The sequence below is a fragment of the Salmo salar genome, chromosome 28 (assembly GCF_965601325.2).
Source record: "Salmo salar chromosome 28, fSalSal1, whole genome shotgun sequence".
Classification (NCBI taxonomy): Eukaryota; Metazoa; Chordata; class Actinopteri; order Salmoniformes; family Salmonidae; genus Salmo; species Salmo salar.
In genome coordinates, this window is record NC_138318.1 from 30,261,719 (window position 1) to 30,277,135 (window position 15,417).

At 40.1% G+C, this 15,417-nt stretch overlaps 1 protein-coding gene across 1 annotated transcript; it reads left to right on the forward strand.

Moving 5' to 3' along the window:
• The first annotated feature begins 2,687 nt into the window (after positions 1-2,687).
• On the forward strand, positions 2,688-14,045 carry elovl5 (ELOVL fatty acid elongase 5). The gene is given in 8 exon segments (NM_001136552.1): positions 2,688-2,768; positions 4,515-4,579; positions 5,266-5,453; positions 7,804-7,881; positions 8,601-8,772; positions 12,334-12,458; positions 12,945-13,079; positions 13,251-14,045. Coding segments are annotated over 7 exon segments (885 nt in total). The 5' UTR covers positions 2,688-2,768; positions 4,515-4,521; the 3' UTR covers positions 13,380-14,045.
• Positions 14,046-15,417: the final 1,372 nt, after the last annotated feature.

A 15,417-nucleotide genomic window follows, 5' to 3' on the forward strand; every position in this document is an offset into this window, starting at 1 on the left:
TAAATAAAGGTGAAAAAAAATAATAATAATCTCTGGATAATATGCTCAATGTGGAGTGAGACCTTTAGTCCACTAGAGGCTGCCGGTGACATATACATAATGTACATGACTATAATGTGGTCAAATGGACAATATGGGAAAGGACAGTTGTACAACTGAATGCCTTCAACTGAAATGTGTCTTCCGCATTTAACCCAACCCCTCTGAATCAGAGAGGTGTGGGGATCGACTTAATCAACATCCACGTCTTTGACGCCCGGGGAACAGTGAGTTAACTGCCTTGCTCGGGGGCAGAACGACAGATTTTTACCTTGTCAGCTCGGGAATTCTAACCAGTATCCTTTCGGTTACTGGCCCAACGCTCTAACCACCTGCTGCCCCATTATGGAGATGTGTTCATTTGGAGCTTTATGCCAATCTTTTCAACGTAAGCCTCGTTGATGATAGATTAACATATTAAGGATGGATGCATTAACAATATAGTCCATTTACATCAGGGGTGGAAAACACATTCCATGGAGGGCCTAGCGTCTGCGGGTTTTCCTTTTTTCCTTTCAACCTGGTGGGGGCAGTTCCTTACTAATCAGTCACCATTAATTCAAATCAAGTACAAGAGTGGAGCATGAACCTGCAGACACTCGGCCCTCCATGGAATGTATTTGACACCTGTGATTTACATAGTACCTCCAAGGGAACCTCACGTACATGACAAATCAGTGCAAATGTAAAGAACATGGTGTTCCAAGCTCTAAAAATGTAGACCTACACTTGGTTAGTGTCAAAATGACAACCTATTAATCGGATTAGTCTTGTTCAGCAAGTCATCCTAGCAGAGTGCCAATGTTCAACTTTAACATCATCTGACCAAGGCCATATCTTCCCTTGCCAAAATGTTCAAAGATGCTGAAATGTTTTGTAAGGCAAGCAGTTAAAACTTTTTTCAGGCTTTGAAGTCTCCACAGAGTAGGCTAACTAGGCTATGGTTTGTTGCAGCACTTGGACAGTTGTACATTTGATGTGTATAAGCCATATATATAAAACATACAGTTTGTAAAGAAAAATGTATTTATGTTTAGTTCCCTACACACTAGAGTTTGACATTCTGCCTCACTATAAGACAACACATACCGGTGTGGTGATACTGATGGATTGTTGAGACTGGATTTCTGTTTACATAGTAGGTTAGGAGAATTGACATGGCAGGTTAAGATAATTAACGTAGCAGGTTAGGAGAATGAGGTTAAGGTTAGCAAAAGAGTTAGGGTTAGGCCAAACTAAAAAGCTAAGGTTACTACTACTAGATGGCGGTGTACTAGTATCCACAACCGCACAGACTATCCCTAAAAAATGCACCAGTATCATAACACAGGTTACTGAGCTCTGCTCTGTGTAGCCATGTGAGTGATGCAGTGATTTGATTGGTCTCCACTGACGAGAAATGAATGGGGTGACATCGGCTTGCTAACTGATTTATTAACTGGTTGTGAGTGATGCAGTGATTTGATTGGTCTCCACTGATGCGAAATGAATGGGGTGACATCGGCTTGCTTACCGACTTGCTATCTGGGACGCATTCAGCAGTGTTGAAGGTTTTGGAACGTTCAGATAGAAATATGCTAAAATATAGCTCAAACATGCCTCTCTGGCATATATAAGGAATCACATCGGCTCTAGTCATGGTATTTCTATCTGCAACGTTCGAGAACGTTTGGCAACTGAACATGGCCTAGGTTGCAGTTATACACGTACCGCGTTCAACCAGTTAGTATGTCGGAAATTCCCGTGAACGCAGCATTGGGCACGTTTTCTTGTCACTTTCTCTAAATCCAGCATGTCACCTATACTATAGGCTACGAATAAAACCTCACGAGTAACCTTGTCCCGACTACAACGCACATCCCGGGTGTCTGTAGCCCAGGCAAAATGTAAGAGTGCACAAATATTATTAAGCACATTGGCTAAAAGAGAATAGCTCTTTGGTATACGTAAATGCGCAGTTGTGCATTTAAAACGTGCCTCTACAACTAAGATTTTCACTACTCAGCAAACCATGCAGTTTATTAGGCTACAGATTAAATAATGCTAAACTTTACAGGGTGGAGACACTGCACGGTGATGAGTTTGATGCTCATTTCCAATACATGATGATCAATGCTTGACCGCTCCATAATAATCTCATCATGTAGCTACCCGCACAGCCTACAAGCACTGTAGCTGTTGGCTAGAGCGCACATGACAAGACCAGAGTAGACTGGCACATTTGCTATTTAATGCAAGAGATTTTGTCACAAAACAATCGGTAGAGTTGAAAATGCTATAAACACATTGAATTTAAGAGGAACGGTACATGTTGTGTGCACTATGTCATCACGCACTGATTTTTATTTGCAACAAGTCGGTTTGGTGGAAAAACAATTGGTAGGAAAATGCCCATATTTTCTTTATGCCGGTTTTAAAATATTCACATGAAAATCTGTCGCCAATTGAATGGAAACCTAGTTTAAGTGGGACGCCAACATCAGCAGACGGTCAAATCACCTTCTGGGTGATGATCACTGCCAATGAGGTAGGCCATTAGGGAGGCTGATAGCCAATTATCTACCATCTGAAGATGATAGCCTAATAGCTAGATCTCGTCACTTATGACGCTCTGGACAATTTGCCATATAGACTGAGTTCATGTGTTTCTCCCGCTGTTTCCACTGACCGACGAGGCTGCACATTTGTGCTTTGGGACCTGGGCAGGCAAGATTACGCATCCTCCAGAGGTACGTTTTATGAGCTAGAATGTGGTTGGAAATAATATAGTCTTAGTTTTTTTTTTGAGCTGTGGAAATGCTTTATTAGTATTTAGCATACATAATTGATATACTTGATAATCTACTTTTAGCAGCGATTTCATACTATTTCATGTCTCGCTAGCTAGATCATCTATGTAGGCTATATAAAACAATTGATCCTGAATCGGTGACCTCTGTGATGCGAACGATTGCGATTGTTGTTTGCGATATGTGTGCGATAAGAGTTGGGCTGATGATTTAGACATTTTACTTTTCGTTAACGACATAATTATAATATAGGATTTGTCTACAAGACTGAACTTAGACAGTAGCCTAGTGTCGTAGCCTGCATCCTGATCCAGCACAGCAGCCATAGGCTATCTAACTTGCCTGCTATATATAATAAATTATAGCACTATTTGGCTATGATGCGCTCTCTCTCTCTCTTTTGAGTTTTTTTTTGCATTGTTTTTATTAGAAAACTTTAACGACATGTTTATGTGCTGGTTAGATCTGATCAAAGGACAACATTTTGAGACAAGTCAGTTATAACTACACGTCATCACTCACAATAAAGAGAGAAGTAATTGACCTCTATTGACCCAGAAATTATCTTACAAGAATAATGTAAATGTTTGTATTTCTTTGCGTTTGGGACTGCTTGAGCATCTACTTAATAATTATAAAGAAAATATCTGAATGATAAAAAAAGATGTCAAAGCGTTCTTAACAGAGTTGGGGTCAATTCAATTTCAATTCAGGAAGTACACTGAAATTCTAATTCAAATTCTCTTCAATGCTTTTCCATGAGGAACATTTGGAATTAGAATTTTGTTTACATTCATAATTAACTGGAATGAACTATTGCATTGGACCAATAGTCAGGATTATAGCTCAAGCCTTAACCTTCTGAATTAACTTTATAGTTTGCCTAAGCCGTAAGTAGACAGGCATCTTTGCACGTTCCTTCAGTCCAAAAGTGGTTTTATTGTGAAGTCATCGTCACAATGACTGTACCTCTGCTACAATGAACCAAGCTTTGATTTCCCTTCAGCTGCTTTATGGAATTAAACAGACATACATATTTTGTCAACACAGTTAAGCTGATTTGTGCCGTCACTCAACAGCAGTGCTGCTTGAATATGGTATTTTTTAAATATCTAAATCAGGGTTCCCCAACTGGCGGCCCGCAGGCCGATTTTGGCCCGCAGGTGATTTTATTTAGCCCCCAAGTTTCTGAGCAAAAAAAATATAAAGATTTTGTGAGTGATGACTTTTTATATTACTTTTTTATATATATATAAATATATTTAAATTATTATTTTATTGTTGGACATAAAAGACTGTAAAAACACCAGCAAATCCGCTCCAAGTGATTTTAATTTTGGAAATCTGTTCCAAAGTATTCCCACTCATAATGGAGAGATATACAGTATGTGATCATATACAAATGTAAGCAAGGTTTAAAATTATTCTGTTTTAGTTCAATATTATATCCGTTTGGGCTTCTTGCGGTCAATTTGCAGTTGACAAATTATTTGCAATTATGTTTTCCGACCCCTTGACCATCCGCTCAAGAAAAAAATCGTCCCCCGGCCGAATCTAGTTGATGATCCCTGACCTAAGTGGTAGTAGTTTACCATACATTTCAGTCTATCAGAGTGTATACTGTAACTATGGCTCTGGTGATAAGCTGCAATGTGTGACTAGGTACTCTCTCATCTGTCTATTCAGGTTAGAAATGGAGGCTTTTAATCATAAACTAAACACGTACATAGACTCATGGATGGGTCCCAGAGGTAAGTGTTATTACTGTTGCATAACTGTAGATTAAATTACAGTATAATAATTAGCATATGAATAAATGCTTAGTTATGGACTATTGACATAAAATGATTCATCACCATATATCTCCTTAAATGTTTGCCTTATGTGTTAATACATGGTCCTCCAGTGGAATGCACCAGGTCTTTTTGCACCTCCATGATTCTAGCATAACCTTTCCAGGAGTTAAACAAACATGCTTCGGTAGTCACTGCCAATTCTCACTCAAACTGTGTTGTGTTCTCTTTCCCTCTCCAAGCAATATGCCCGCCCTGCAGTGTAGCTACAGATGTAGGATCTTAATTTGATCACTTTTCTGTTGCTGATGAGCTTTGTGATTTACATAAATTCACTGAAAACCCACACTAACACACGGTTATATAAACACTATTGCACTTTTCATGTAGCCTACTTATGGCCAGCTAATAGCCTAACCACCGATTAAGCAACATTATATACTAAATGTTGAAATCCTGTTAATGCAGGATTATTTTGCTGTGAACAGCATAGGTCAAATTAAGATCCTACATCTGTGCCCCTCTCTACGCTCAGTGCTATCGCACTGGTTCAGGGGATACAGTAAATTTGGGAATAAGGTTCCGAAAAAAAGGGAACATTCTACTGTATGTTGTAATACCAAGCTGTTGTCTATGTATTTCAGATGAACGGGTACAGGGATGGCTGCTGCTAGACAACTACCCTCCAACCTTTGCACTAACACTCATGTACTTGCTGATCGTATGGCTGGGGCCCAAGTACATGAGACACAGACAGCCAGTGTCTTGCCAGGGCCTCCTGGTGCTCTACAATCTGGCCCTCACTCTATTATCTTTCTATATGTTCTATGAGGTAGGCAGGCTGCACCTGAAGGTGGTGTTGGTATCATGGCAGTGCAACACTGCTGGCGGATGAGGGGAAGTGAGAGGATCGGGTGACTGGTAGAAGTGGCTAAAGGATTCTGTGAGGATGAGGGAAACTGTGATCTTTGATTCGGATTAGACACAAATGGCTTCTTGCACTGAAGCCACTCCGAGACACAATGCTGTGGGGGTGTGAGTGGGCCACAGCTGGTCTCTGACAGGATTGTTGTTAACACAATCAAATCTCTCACCCAACCTCAACACAGACCTCAATTGTTTTCTGAAAACCTGCTACTATTATTAGAATGTTTGAAGTTCCAACGTCTAATTCTGAAACGGTTGACAGTATATACTGATAAACTGTCTGTATCCTCAGTGGATATCTAGGCTAGTAGTTGATAGCATTATCCCTAATTATTGTATAGTGTAACGAGACGGGAGAGAGAGTGAGCTGCCAATGCTTTCTGTAGTGTAATCAGTTGTGGTAGTAAATATGTCAACATAGTGTAATATATATATATATAGTGTAATATGACATTATCTAAATGTCATGAGCTAGTTATACTGATGCCGAGGGACAAAGTCTGTTCTCCGTGCACCTATAAGTCTAAAGTCTTTTCTGTTCTCCCCACCCTGGCCAAATGGGCTGAATTTGGTCTGCAGTGCATAACCCCTCAAAGAATTGGCTGTGCCCATGCTGTGTAAATCATTAAACTCGCTCGTTCTGACTTTACCCCTGCTTTAGGGTGAACTTTTAGCCCTCACAAATCAATGCCACACGATTCCAATTAAAGTACAAAGCAGTTGCTTGCTGTTATCCCATGTCTATGGCACTTATAGAAATTGTATTTTAAAAATGTTATTGGTGTGGCTTGATTTAACATGTGTTTTAAATAGCCATGCTGAATAGCAAAATAATCAAGGGCATCGGCCTGATGGGTTTGTAGGTTCGTTAAGTTACTGTGGATGCAAGCTGGCCACAATAAAGGCTTTAGGTTTAGAAACAGATCCTGAGCTCACTCTGCATTTTAGATAGTCAATATCGATTGGAATGCGCTGGATCTTAAGCTAATTAAAACAGGTTTTTCTGCAGGAAACTGCGTCTTCACTAATATCACCAATCAGCACTGTTCCACCCAGATCTATATGGACATTTAGCCCATATGTCCTTTGTTTTGAGTTACATAATACGAATAAAGACCATTTAATAGTAGTGTATTAGTAATAAATGGTGTATTATAACTCAAGGGACATAGCCTAGCCTGCAGCATATTGTTGTTAATAATCGTGCTGTTAACACACAGTAAAAATGTCAAAGCAGCAGCACATTTAAAACAACAAAAGGCATGACAGTTGTATTGTTGAATGATTAGACACTCTCTGTGTAGAGACTTTTGGGTTGTTTTTCAATGGGTCCTCTGCATGTTTCGGGATTACCCAGTTGAGTAGTGGAGCACAACATCTTCCAATCCCAGGCCTGTCCTTGTTCTGCTTCATACCCATGGGCACATGCAGGGCAGTCACTCTCCTGGTGCCACAATCATCGGATAATGCCAGTGTATGTCTCGAAGTCATCAACATAATTAGATCCCTGCTTTGCACTGCTTTTCTACCATCCTGTTCTGGAATGGGTCCTGTCTCGAGCCAAATGCGCTAAAATCCTGTGGGAAAGCTTAATGTTCCTCAGAATCATGTTTTATTCAGTAGAACATAACCAGGGGGGCAATTCTGACCATGGGTTCTGCTCTGAGTTTGAGGTCATATTGAGCACAAAACACTTGAAGCTGAACCTGAATCTTGGTATGTCTTTAGATGCTTTACATTTAACTCCTTGTTTTTGTCAGTTATTCAAGGCAGTGGTGGATAAAGGCAGAGCTATTTCCATCCATCCCAAATTAGATGAAACGTGTGAACAAGGGCTCTATATAAAAACGGTGACATCACTGGCCTGCTCAATAACAAACAATACAGGGACCCAATGTTGCATTGGCAACAAAAAGGATAATGATATTACCTCTGGTAAAGGAGACTAAATGGAGAGGACAGACTCTGGGATATAATATTGTCCACTACTTCCTCTTTCCACTCCTGCAGCAAGTATGTGAAGCTAGCATCCTAAATGCCAATGTAAACAGTTTTACAATCAGCTTTTGGGTGGGAGAAAGCAAATTGATGTTGCACGTGATTTTAAATTTGGATCTTGTGACACTTGCAATACAATAATGAAATACATTTGATATTACAAGGGCAGTGCAGTATTTGGGTGATTCAAGTTATTTGAAGATGTCAAAAACATGACAATCTATGTGTTTCTACATCACCTTGTGGTCTGTCTCCAGATGGTGTCTGCTGTGTGGCAAGGGGGTTATAACTTCTACTGCCAAGACACACACAGTGCGGGAGAAACAGATACCAAGGTAAGACTGTCTTACTCAATATCACTATATGTCACCCCTCTGTTTTATATAAAATTCTATATAAGTGAACAATCTGTGTTAGGTTCAAAATATGGGGTAACAAATGCTTCGTCACCAGACACCAGCTGGACTTCACCCTGTCACTCATTCCCTTTATGATATTTCCAGATCAATATGTACTTTGTTCTCTCCAGCTATTTTTGTCATGGTGGCTTCCAATTCTATTGGTACAATTTATGTCAGACAGTACCTGCAAATCCTAACAGATAAGCCACAGGGTCAGACAGCCAGTCTATTTAATTTGTACTGCTGTGTCATCAGTAGTTACTCTCTGTAATGTCCCTTGGGAACATTGAACACTGAGAGGAAACTTGTTCTCACTGACATGTGCGATTGGATTGCAGTTCTGCGCTGATTAAATCATGTAAACGTGTCCCTGCTGTTACAGCAGTGAATGAACTTATTTTTACCACTTTGTCCTTAATAGATATTTCATAGGCCTGTACGTGCAGACGACCATCTTTGTTTCTCAAAACATTTCACTTTTTTGGTCAAATGATTTGCACTGGCCAGTCCTCATTAGGTAAAATAGAAATCTTCCGATGTATGCCTCTCAGGAGGAACACTGTGTATGTCCTTGCAGGAAAGGGAACTACTAGAAAATACATCGTATTGCTTGAAAGCTTGCCTCTTCTTCTTCTATTTTTATCTCGTTTCAGATCATAAATGTGCTGTGGTGGTACTACTTCTCCAAGGTCATAGAGTTTATGGACACCTTCTTCTTCATCCTACGGAAGAACAACCATCAGATCACGTTTCTGCACATCTACCACCACGCTAGCATGCTCAACATCTGGTGGTTCGTCATGAACTGGGTGCCCTGTGGTCACTGTGAGTGTTCGAACTCAAAATTCCCTTTCTATCCTCAACACTGTGGTCACTGTGAGTGTTTTCAAATCAAATACATCTTTATTGGTCACATACACATTGTTAGCAGATGTTAATGCGAGTGTAGCGAAATGCTTGTGCTTCAAGTTCCGACAGTGCAGTAATATCTAACAAGTAATCTAACAAATTCACAACAACTACCTTGTGCACACAAATGTAAAGGGATGAATAAGAATATGTACATATACATATATGGATGATCGATGGCCGTGCGGCATAGGCAAGATGCAGTAGATGGTATAGAATACAGTATATACAGTTGAAGTCGGAAGTACACTTAGGTTGGAGTCCATTAAAACTCGTTTTTCAACCACTCCACAAATTTGTTGTTAACAAACTATAGTTTTGGCAAGTCAGTTAGGACATCTACTTTGTGCATGACACAAGTCATTTTTCCAACAATTGTTTACAGACAGATTATTTTACTTATAATTCACTGTATCACAATTCCAGTGGGTCAGAAGTTTACATACACTAAGTTGACTGTGCCTTTAAACAGCTTGGAAAATTCCCGAAAATGATGTCATGGCTTTAGAAGCTTCTGATAGTCTAATTGACATAATTTGAGTCAATTGGAGGTGTACCTGTGGATGTATTTCAAGGCCTACCTTCAAACTCAGTGCCTCTTTGTATGACATCATGGGAAAATCAAAAGAAATTAGCCAAGACCTCAGAAAAAAAATTGGAGACCTCCAGAAGTCTGGTTCATACTTGGGACAAACAATAGTACGCAAGTATAAACACCATGGGACCACGCAGCCGTCATACCTCTCAGGAAGGAGGCGCGTTCTATCTCCTGGAGATGAATGTACTTTGGTGCGAAAAGTGCAAATCAATCCCAGAACAACAGCAAAGAACCTTGTAAAGATGCTGGAGGAAACAGTTACAAAAGTATCTATATCCACAGTAAAATGTGTCCTATATCAACATAACCTGAAAGGCCGCTCAGCAAGGAAAAAGCCACTGCTCCAAAACAGCCAGAAAAAAGCCAGACTACAGTTTGCAACTGCACATGGGGACAAAGATCGTACTTTTTGGAGAAATGTCCTCTGGTCTGATGAAACAAAAATATAACTGTTTGGCCATAATGACCATCATTATGTTTGGAGGAAAAAGGGGGAGGCTTGCAAGCCGAAGAACACCATCCCAACCATGAAGCACGGGGGTGGCAGCATCATGTTGTGGGGGTGCTTTGCTGCAGGAGGGACTGGTGCACTTCACAAAATAGATGGCATCATGAGGTAGGAAAATTATGTGGATATATTGAAGCAACATCTCAAGACATCAGTCAGGAAGTTGAAGCTGGGTCACAAATGGGTCTTCCAAATGGGCAATGACCCCAAGCATAATTCCAAAGTTGTGGCAAAATGGCTTAAGGACAACAAAGTCAAGGTATTGGAGTGGCCATCACAAAGCCCTGACCTCAATCCCATAGAAAACTTGTGGGCAGAACTGAAAAAGTGTGTGCGAGCAAGGAGGCCTACAAACCTGACAAACCTTACACCAGCCCTGTCAGGAGGAATGGGCCAAAATTCACTCAACTTATTGTGGGAAGCTTGTGGAAGGCTACCTGACACGTTTGACCCAAGTTAAACAATTTAAAAGCAATGCTACCAAATACTAATTGAGTGTATGTAAACTTCTGACCCACTGGGAATGTGATGAAAGAAATAAAAGCTGAAATAAATCATACTATTATTCTGACATTTCACATTCTTAAAATAAAGTGGTGATCCTAACTGACCTAAGACAGGGCATTTTTACTAGGATTAAATGTCAGGAATTGTGAAACTGAGTTTAAATGTATTTGGCTAAGGTGTATGTAAACTTCCGACTTCAACTGTACATATGAGATGAGTAATGTAGGATATGTAGACATTATTAAATTGGCATTATTTAAGTGAGTAGTGTTACCTTTATTAAATCCATTTATTTCCTTTATTGAAGTGGCAAGAGATTTGAGTCTGTATGTTGGCAGCAGCCAGTCTGTTAGTGATGGCTGTTTAACAGTCTGATGGCCTTGAGATAGAAGCTGTTTTTCAGTCTCTCGGTTCCAGCTTTGATGCACCTGTACTGACCTCGCCTTCTGGATGATAGCGGGGTGAACAGGCAGTGGCTCGGGTGGTTGTTGTCCTTGATGATCTTTTTGGCCTTCCTGTGACATCGGGTGCTGTAGGTGTCCTGGAGGGCAGTTAGTTTGCCCCCGGTGATGCGTTGTGCAGACATCACTACCCTCTGGAGAGCCTTGCGGTTGTGGGCGGAGCAGTTGCTGTACCAGGCGGTGATACAGCCTGACAGGAGGCTCTCAATTGTGCATCTGTAAAAGTTTGTTTGTTTTTCGTGACAAGCTGAATTTCTTCAGCCTCCTGCTGCGCCTTCTTCACCACGTTGTCTGTGTGGGTGGACCATTTCAGCTTGTCTGTGATGTGTACGCCGAATAACTTTCCACCTTCTCTGCTACTGTCCTGTCAATGTGGATTGGGGATGCTACCTCTGCTGTTTCCTGAAGTCCTCGATCATCTCCTTTGTTTTGTTGACGTTGCATGAGAGGTTATATTCCTAACACCACACTCCGAGGGCCCTCACCTCCTCCCTGTAGGCTGTCTCGTCGTTGTTGTTAATCAGGACTACCGCTGTAGTGTCATCTGCAAACTTGATGATTGAGTTGGAGGCATGCATGGCCACGCGGTCATGGGTGAACAGGGAGTACAGGAGGGGGCTGCGCCGAATACAACAGGTGTAGACCTTACTGTGAAATGCTTACTTACAAGCCCTTAACCAACAATGCAGTTGAATAAATATAGTTTTATTTACTAAATAAACTCAAATCAAGAAGTAACACAAGAAAATTACATAACAATAACGAGGCTATATACAGGTGGTACCAGTACCGAGCCACAGAACCCTCTGGACCAGTTTTTCATGGAACCCAAAAGTGTTTTTACCTGGAACCAATAAGGGCTCTTCAAAGGGTTATCCTATGGGGACAGCCAAATCACCCTTTTAGGTTCTAGAAAGCACCTTTTTTTTCCTAAGCGTGTACTGTGTATACATGGTATGTTATATTTTTAAGTAGCTATACAGGTGTTATAGATGACATGTTTGTCTTGAATTTATTCTGGGACTGAGATAAGTGAAGTTGATCTGTTGTTAAATGGTAAAGGAATCAAGTGTGAATTGAACCTACTGCTATTTCGGGACTGCACAGCATGTATTTTTTCAGTGATGTACCATACACTCAACTCCTAATTGCTTTACCCTGACGGTGTGGCACACTGTGTCATAGAATAGGACACTGACCTACGTATTACAGCTCTCTGTGTTTTACAGTGGACTCTCTGAGAATGAACACCTCAGCTGCTTTCTACTGTATGCCATTGATGCGGCTATTTCTTACTATTATAAAACAGCAAGAATGGTAATTGCGTATTTCGCTGATGTCTTTGACCCTGCTACTGTACTCTAGATGATTCATCCACCCCCTCTCTCCTGTCTCTTCCTTAGCCTACTTTGGTGCCTCCCTCAACAGCTTCGTCCATGTCCTGATGTACTCTTACTATGGGCTCTCTGCTGTCCCGGCCATACGGCCCTATCTATGGTGGAAGAAATATATCACACAAGGCCAGCTGGTGAGCCTGCATGTCCCTGTTTCAAACCTCAACTATGGACGTGAAATTCCATCTCTATCAACCATAGTGGAGGCTGCCGAAGGGAGAACGGCTCATAATAATGTCCGGAACGGAGCAAATGGAATGGCAACAAACACCTGTAAACCCTGTGTTTGATGTATTTGATACCATTCCACTGATTCCGCTCCGGTCATTCCCACAAGCCTGTTCTCCCCAATTAAGGTGCCACCAACCCCCTGTGTCATCCAGTGTATAGCTCAGCCAATCTCAGGGTTTTAGTGAATGTGACAAAGGCCCTATGAGATTAAACAAAAACATGAACCATTGGTATAGATTGAAAGTGCAATATTTCCCCCATCCATTTAAGGTATTCTGTAGGCCATTTGATCAATGGTATTTATTTATGCATACTGTACGTGCATGTGCGTATTGATGTTGACTTAGTTTACAAACAATTAATTACAGTTTTGTCTCATTCCTCTATAGATTCAATTCTTTTTGACCATGTCCCAGACCATCTGTGCAGTCATTTGGCCATGTGGTTTCCCCAGAGGCTGGCTGTTTTTCCAAATATTCTATATGGCCTCGCTTATTGCCTTTTTCTCAAACTTCTACATTCAGGTGAGCAAATGTAAAACTCTTGCATTAATTAGACATGATTTCAATTCATTATGGTGTTAAGTATTTTACACTGGTGGTGACGGGGTTAAATAAAACTGTGCATTGTTGTCTACAGTAGTGTTCTTCAGATTTTGAGCACATCCTAATGTGTTTTCTTCCCTCTGTTTTTAGACTTACAAGAAACACCGTGTTTCACAAAAGGAGTATCACCAGAATGGCTCTGTTGATTCACTGAATGGCCATGCAAATGGGGTGACACCCACGGAAACCATTACACACAGGAAAGTGCGGGTGGACTGAAGCTTGAATAACCTCACAATCCTAACTTTTGTGCATATCTACTATGTATGTAATATTGCTAGGAGAGATGTAGGATTTCTTATAAAGAAATGTATTAGAAGAGCATAGCTAGTTTATTCACAATATACAAAAAGCCATGTTTATCTGAAAGAGATTCCTAACGTTTTGCACACCGCAGCCTGTTATTATTCATATTGAATCGAAGTTCTTTACAGTTAAGTAACAAGGATAGCAGAGGGAGCACAGCACAGCCCCAGAGACCCACTTCAGTTTAATGCTGCACAAGATCTTCGACTATGTCTGGTGGGACATCGCTTTATTAAGCAACCTTGACCCAAACAGGAATAACAATGTTTTCCATGTTTTAATTCACAACATATGCACTTGTCTACATGCTAGATTGTGTCCTGATTGGACAAATCAGGACCAAATCTATTTTGGGGATTCCCTTGCGTAGAGACAAGGCTGTCAGTGTCAAATGTGTCCACTGAGTAAATTTAGAGAGGTTCACCTTCATTGTTTGCATTGTAAAGTTTAGTTTAAAACCAGTTGCAATAATAGATTTGTCTATATTGTCTGTATCAGTTAAACAGGTTTGAAAAGTATTTGGCCATCAAATGGCACTGATCAGAACAATATGTGAACAATAAATACTATAAATTCACAGTTTTATTTTAGGTCTTGCTTTCGATATTGCTGTTGTTGTAGCAATAGTTTACGTACAAGGACATTTTATGAGAGCCCTAATCTGTTGTGGACAGATGCAGGTAACATACATCGAGCATCTGACGCAATTATGCGATTTTAGTTCTGGGTGTCCGTGACTATTCCTCTACAGTAGCAATTTAGTTTCTATCTAATCTTTTCCCAGTTGGAATATTCATTTCCAACTTTATTGCAACACATTATACAACAAAAAGCTAAAATCACACTGATAGTGTCATGGATTGTGTTTAAAAATAGATGAAGTATGTTGAAATAGTTAAATGTGTCTACTCAACCCTCAGAATTCAGCCCGATATGATATTACCGTATTAATGTATGCATGCATGACTGTATGTCACTTTGTGTAACAGCGTCTGCTAAATGGCTTATTATTATTATTATTATTATTATTATATGACATGTATTCTCATTATCTCTCTGAACCCAAAGTCACCATTTTACTGTCATCTGTATGCTTAGAATTTCAACCTCATCTCCATGGAATGCAGAAAACAATGAATACAATTATAAACTAAACTTAAACTCTATCATATTTAATATAGTTTATATATATGTGCTGTGTTTTAAACCCATTCCTCCCTCTTACACTAGTGTTTGCCTAGATTGAATCAGGATAAAAGTTACATCAAGCCATGATGTGACTATTGTGTTTTCTTCAAAGCGTTGCCTTAATAGATGTTGCTACCTATATGTTTAACTTGTTCCTTTCGTTATGGAATTGTATTGTAGTCCATGTATGCCTTAATTAGGAAATGCAGGGGCCAAATCGGCAACTTCTGTTGTAGAGATGTGTCTCGCTTTGAAAGCCATTTAAAGCCACTTAGCACTGAAAAGTGGAAATGCTTCTCTATGGCTACGTTTACACATGTATCCCAATGCAGATTTCTTTTCTTCACTAATTGGTCTTTTGACCAATCAGATCAGCTCAGAAGTAGATCTGATGTGATTGGTCAGAAGACCAATTAGTGGAAAAAATATCAGAATTGGGTTGACTGTTTAAACACAAGCTAAATCAACTGAAGGATGTAATCTACTCTTGAAATATGGTGAGATGAATGGTGTAATCAACTGTTGTAAATGTGGCCAGATAAACGATGCAGTTCTGGGTGTCCTTTGAAATGTGGTCCGATTAATTATGTAATCAACTCTTGTAAATGTGGTCAGATGAATGACGTAATCAACTTTTGTAAATGTGGTCAGATGAATTATGTCATCAACTGTTGAAATGTGGTCAGATGAATTATGTCATCAACTGTTGAAATGTGGTCAGATGAATGATGTAATCAACTTTTGTAAATGTGGTCAGATGAAT